This window comes from Varanus komodoensis, unplaced genomic scaffold (genome assembly GCF_004798865.1).
Source record: "Varanus komodoensis strain SLA01 unplaced genomic scaffold, ASM479886v1 scaffold654, whole genome shotgun sequence".
Classification (NCBI taxonomy): domain Eukaryota; kingdom Metazoa; phylum Chordata; class Lepidosauria; order Squamata; family Varanidae; genus Varanus; species Varanus komodoensis.
This window is the reverse complement of record NW_025336290.1, coordinates 2,453-8,816: the sequence shown is the minus strand read 5'-3', so window position 1 is coordinate 8,816 and position 6,364 is coordinate 2,453. Positions and strand designations below refer to the sequence as shown.

At 46.4% G+C, this 6,364-nt stretch overlaps 1 protein-coding gene across 3 annotated transcripts; it reads left to right on the top strand.

The window, feature by feature from the left end:
- Positions 1 to 243: 243 nt before the first annotated feature.
- On the top strand, positions 244 to 6,118 carry FAM32A (family with sequence similarity 32 member A). 3 transcript variants are annotated; one of them, XM_044450386.1, is made up of 4 exons: positions 244 to 311; positions 2,743 to 2,884; positions 2,981 to 3,034; positions 5,274 to 6,118. In XM_044450386.1, exons 1-4 carry the CDS (start codon positions 259 to 261, stop codon positions 5,340 to 5,342), a joined length of 318 nt encoding a protein of 105 aa, XP_044306321.1. In that variant the 5' UTR covers positions 244 to 258; the 3' UTR covers positions 5,343 to 6,118. The 3 variants fall into 3 exon arrangements, with proteins under 3 accessions (XP_044306321.1, XP_044306320.1, XP_044306319.1); XM_044450385.1 differs by lacking the exon at positions 244 to 311 and adding an exon at positions 789 to 878; XM_044450384.1 differs by lacking the exon at positions 244 to 311 and adding an exon at positions 1,351 to 1,496.
- Positions 6,119 to 6,364: the final 246 nt, after the last annotated feature.

Below are 6,364 nucleotides of genomic sequence, written 5' to 3'. Positions count from 1 at the left end.
TTAAAATATATGTATGTATATGTTTGTTTATATTTTAATATAGTATATATTTAATATTAAAGATACATTTAATGTTATATTAATGTCCATTACAAAGGCCAAGATCTTGCCTTCCTGGTACCATGGTACAGGACAATTAGTCTTTTCAAGTCACTAGACCTCAAGGAAAAGCTTCCTCCGTGTCAGAGCCATGTGACAGTGGGCTCTCCACCCCCCCCGGGGGGCATCTAGGTGGAACTGCGCAGCCCTTGGAGCAGGATGATGGTCTCTGCAGTCCCGCCGCAGCACGACCAGACGAAAGGAGAACGCAGGTTCTTTCCGTCAATTTCGCAATCTTCCCGCCGCTACGGGGCGCTGTGGGTCCGCCAACCTCGCCGCTCTAGCCGGCGCTTCACTTGCCACGCTCCTCCCTCTGGAGATGTTCTAGGCGTTTCCTCTCGCCAGCCGGAAGTGCCCGCCCCATCTAGCTTCCCATTGGCCAGTGGGCCGGGGTCACGGTGAGGCCCAGCAGGGGACGCTCTAGGCGGCTCCTCTCGCCGGCCGGAAGTTCCCGCCCCGCGCGACTTCCCATTGGCCAGTGGGCCGGGGTCACGGTGAGGCCCGGCTGGAGACGCTCTAGGCGGCTCCTCTCGCCGGCCGGAAGTTCCCGCCCCATACGGCTTCCCATTGGCCAGTACGCCGGGGTCGCCGTGAGGCCCGGCTGGAGACGCTCTAGGCGGCTCCTTTCGCCGGCCGGAAGTTCCAGACCCTCCAGGCTTCCCATTGGCCAGTGCGGCGGTCGCTTACTATCGGCGAGGGAAAATGGCGGAGTACGCGGCCGTGCAGCGCGGCCCGCTGCGGCTCAAGGGCGGCGGCGGCGCGGCGGCCGCGGGGAAGAGGTGAGGCTCGCTCGGCCGCGGCGGAGGGCGGCTCTCCCGGCGTCCCTACTCCGCCCCAGGACGCGGAACCAGCGCGCACCACAGTAGGCCAAAAGAAGCCGCGGGTTCCTTCCGTCAATTTCACAATTTTCCCGCCGCGAAGGGGCGCCGTGGGTCCGCCATCCTCGCCGCTCTGGCCGAAGCATCGCTTGCCACGCTCCTCCCTCTGGAGATGTTCTAGGCGTTTCCTCTCGCCAGCCGAAAGTGCCCGCCCCATCCAGCTTCCCATTGGCCAGTGGGCCGGGGTCACGGTGATGCCCAGCTGGAGACGCTCTAGGCGGCTCCTCTCGCCGGCCGAAAGTTCCCGCCCCGCACGACTTCCTATTGGCCAGTGTGCGAGGGTCGCCGTGAGGCCCAAACCGCGCCGCTCTGGCCGACGCATCGCTCGCCATGCTCCTCCAGCTGGAGACGCTCTAGGCGGCCCCTCGCTGACCGGAAGCCCCCCGCGCCTTTCTGGCTTCCCATTGGCCAGCGCGCCGGTCGCTTCCTGTCGGCAAGGAAAATGGCGGAGTACGCCGCTGTGCAGCGCGGCCCGCTGCGGCTCAAGGGCGGCGGCGGCGCGGCGGCCGCGGGGAAGCGGTGAGGCCCGCGGGACCCGGCAGGGGGCGGCCCGGGGCGTCCGCGGAGGCCTCGCCGGGCCCGGCGCGGCTTCCTCGGCGGCGGCGGCGGGAGGCCTGGGTCCGCCATGGGGCGCCCGCGGGCGCGGTGCGGGCGGCGTATCCCCGCTCCCCAAAAAGTGGGGGAAATACAGGGTTAGGGTTAGGGTTAGGGTTAGGGTTAGGGTGGGGGAAATACAGGCGTTTCGTTGGATTTGCTTGCGGGAACCCGGCCCCCCCGCAACCTAAGAGCGTGTATGTGTGTGTGTGTGTTTGTGTATATGTCTATATTTCTATATATGTGTGTGTGTGTATGTGTGTGTGTATATATATATGTGTGTGTGTGTGTGTGTGTGTGTGTGTGTGTGTGTGTATATAATGTGTGTGCGTGCGGATATATATGTCTATATATATATATGTGTGTGTGTGTGTGTCTATATGTCTACATGTCTATATATATATGTGTCTCTATATTTGTGTCTATATATATATATATGTATGTGTGTGTGTGTGTATGTGTTTATATATTTGTATATACACACACACACATACATATATACCTAGGGGAAGGGCTGCAGTATGTGTATATATGGGGAAAGGACCGCTTTGTGTGTGTGTGTGTGTGTGTGTGTGTGTATTGGGGAAGGACTGCACATATATAGGGGAAGGCATGCAGTATCTTTGTGTGTGTGTATGTATATGTATATATGGGGGAAGAACCACAGTGTGTGTGTGTATGTGTGTATATATACATGCACGCACACACAGAGGGGAAGGACTCCAGTATGTATATATATTGGCACAGGACCTCAGAGTGTGTGTGTGTGTGTGTGTGATTGGGGCAGGACCGCAGTGTGTGTGTGTATGTATATTGGGGAACTACCGCAGTATGTGGGTGTGTGTGTATGGGGGAAGAACCACAGTGTGTATGTATGTGTGTGTGTGTATTATACACAATCAGAGGGGAAGGACTGCAGTATGTATGTATATTTTGGGGCAGGACCACAGCGAGTTTGTGTGTGTGTGTGTGATTGGGGCAGGACTGCATTGTGTGTTTGAGTGTGTGTGTATCTACACACATATGGGAAGGACCGCAGTATATAGCGCCGTAGCCCCTGCTTTTCCATGTGGAAGGTCCCAGGTGGCTCGAAACCCCGCAGGGGGCTCCCCACCCGTCCGCAGACTACATAGTCCATCGCCCCCAATTTCCACCTCGCCTGCTCCCGCAGGAAGAAGAAGCCGGGCCAGGAGAAGCACAAGATCGTGGAGCAGACCGTGAGCAGCAAGACGCAGGAGGAGGAGGCCGAGAAGCGGGGGCTGGACAAGCGCACCCCGGCCCAGCTGGCCTACGAGAAGATGCAGGAGAAGCGGGTAGGCCTGGGGGGCAGGCGGGGTCGCCCCGGGGCAGGCTGGGGGGGACGTGGGCCGCCCGGCACTGACGCCCCGGCCCTCTCTTTGCGCCCACAGAAGATCGAGCGCATCCTGAAGAAGGCGTCCAAGACCCACAAGCAGAGGGTGGAGGTGAGTGGGGAGCGGGGGGGGGCGTCCTCTGGGGACGGGGGGGGGGGGGGGGCGGCTCTGCCCCTTGGGGTGGGCCTGCCGGCGCCCCAAACAGACGAAGGTCCAGCCGGAGGCTCCCAGGTATGGGATGGAATCGATCATTTTCGTAGCCATAGTATTTTGTGGGTGCATGTGTATAAATTGTGTGTGTGTGTATAAGTGTGTGTGTATATGTGTGTGCGTGTAATATAATGTGTTTATAATGCATTATATAATATATTCTATATAATGTGTTTGTGTATGTATATGTATGTATAAATGTGTTCATGTATGTATATATATAAATGTGTGTATATAGTGTATATATAATTGTGTTGTAAGCCGCCCCAAGGCTTTTTGCGAATGGGGCGGCATAGAAATTGTTTAAATAAATAAATATTAAATGTATGTGGGTATATATCTATATAAAATGTGTGTATATGCAATATGTATATATAATGTATTTAGTTACACATATATATAATATAGTTTACATATATGCTATATATAAAGGTTTTTATATTTTTATATATAACATGTAATATTTTATTTATATATCTATATATCTATAATTATCTATTATATGATATATGGTGTTTACATATTATATGATATATATATATATAAAGGTTTATGTATTTTTATAAATAATATGTAATTATATTTTATACATAGAATTCTGTATTATTACATAATATGTACTTTTAAATATGTAGTATATATGTTTATAGATGTTATATATAAATATAATTTATATATATATGTATGCATACATATACAAGGACTGCAGGTGGCGCAGTGGTTTAAACTACCGCTGTGCTGCTGGGCTGGTAGAGCGAAAGGGCGCCGGCTGGAGTCTGCACACCCCGCGGGGTGAGTCCCGTCGCTCCGTCCCAGCTCCTGCCGCCCTTGCAGTTCGAAAGCGTGCAAAGGCGAGCGGAGAGAAAGGTGCCGCTCCGGTGGGCAGGTCACGGCGCTCTGTGCACCTCGGTGTGGAGTCATGCGGCCGCGCGACCACGGAGACCGTCTGCGGACACGCGCCGGCTCCCTCGGCCGGGAGACGGAGACGGAGAGGAGCGCCGCCCCCCCCGGAGTCAGGCATGGCTGGATGTATCGTCGAGGGGAAACCTTTACCTTTTATATATATGTATAAGTGTGTGTGTGTGTGTGTGTGTGTGTGTGTAATGTGTGTGTATATATGTAAAATATATAACTGTGTTTCTATATGCATATATAAAAAATATAACTGTTTATATATACATGTATAAAATATATAAATGTTCATATATACATGTATAAAATATATAAATGTTTATATATATATATGTATATATATATAAAATATATAAATGCATTTATATATATAAAATATATAACTGTGTGTGTATATATATATAAAGACATTTATATATTTTATATATACAAAGTTATATATTTTATATATATAAACTGTTTGTATGTATAAAATATATAAATGTGTTTGTGTATATATATATAGAATATATAAATGTTTATATATATATGTATATATAACATGTATATATGTATATAAAATGTATATATATGTGTGTGTATCTGTATATATACACATGTGTATGTGTATATATATAAATGTGTGTTTATATAAAATGTATGTATGTAATATGCAGGTATAATGTATTTCTTTATATATATAATGTAGTTTACATATTATATACTATATCTAATGGTTTGTGTATTTTATATGTAATATGTAATGTTATATATAAAGGTAAAGGTTTCCTCTTAACATTAAGTCCAGCCACATAAATTGTGTATTATATGATATAGAATGGTTACATATGAGATGATATTTATACAGGTTTATGTATTTTTATAACTAATATGTAATTATATTTTGTATATATAATTATATATTACTTATTATATAATACATATTTTTAGATATTATGTTATATATGTGTTTATGCATTTTATATATAAACATAATTTATGTATTATATAATACACACACACGATCGACTCCATAAAGGGAGCCACCGCCGGGAATCCCCGAGAGCGTGACAGTCCCGCTCTTTTGGGGGGGGGGCCTGCCAAAAATCAGCGATGCCCCCCAGGACACAACTCCCGACAGGCATTCACCCCCATCCCGGATGCCGGGATCCCAAATCCGATTCCACCGCCGCCAAATCCCCGGAATCCCTTTCCCTCCTGTCCTAATCTCCTTTTCCCCCCGTTCTAGGATTTCAACCGGCACCTGGACACCTTAACCGAACATTACGACATTCCCAAAGTCAGCTGGACCAAATGAAGTCGTTTTTTAATTCCGTTTCCGCCTGAGAGCTTTGCTAGACACCGTCTTTTCGGTAACTAAGTTGGAATTACATTCTTGCGTTCAAAATTTAATCCCCCCCCCCGTAGCTTAGCTTTCTCTCTGTATTTCTCTAGCTAACCCGCTCCCATATTTAAAAAAAATCATCTTTACATAATTAAAGTGGAAATACCAATGCCCATCGTTCAGGACTTGGTTGCAAATAGTCAATAAATAACAATAAGTCGTCGCTTTTCATTTTGCATATCTGAATTTTGCCTGCTTTGAGGGGACAGCAGGAGAATAGCTGGAAATTTGCAATTTTACCTGGTTCGGTTATTTTGAAAAATGCTTGTAAAATGATTTATTGCAAGCTGGTCCTGGTTTGGTTATGTGAAAAATATCTGCAAGAATTCATGGCAAGCTGGTCCTGGTTTGGTTATTTGAAAAATATTTGCAAGAATTCATGGCAAGCTGGTCCTGGTTTGGTTATTTTGAAAAATAGTTGCAGCAATTCATGGCAAGCTGTTCCTGGTTTGGTTTTTTTGAGAAATATTTGCAAGATTTCATGGCAAGCTGTTCCTGGTTTGGTTATTTTGAAAAATATTTGCAAGACTTCATGGCAAGCTGTTCCTGGTTTGGTTATTTGAAAAATATTTGCAAGATTTCATGGCAAGCTGTTCCTGGTTTGGTTATTTTGAGAAATATTTGCAAGAATTCATGGCAAGCTGTTCCTGGTTCGGTTATTTTGAGAAATATATTCAATTTAAGCACAAGGGTTGTCCGTTCATTAGAATAACAAAGCAAAAAAGGGAAGGGGGAGATATATTAGAATAACAAAATAAAATAAGAAAGGGAGGGGGGAGATACATTAAAACAACAAAATAGAACAAGAAAGGGGGATAAATTTGAATAGAACAAGAAAGGGGAGATAAATTAGAATAACAAAATAAAACAAAGGAGAGATAAAGTTGAATAGAACAAGAAGGGGGGATAAATTAGAATAACAAAACAAGAAAGGG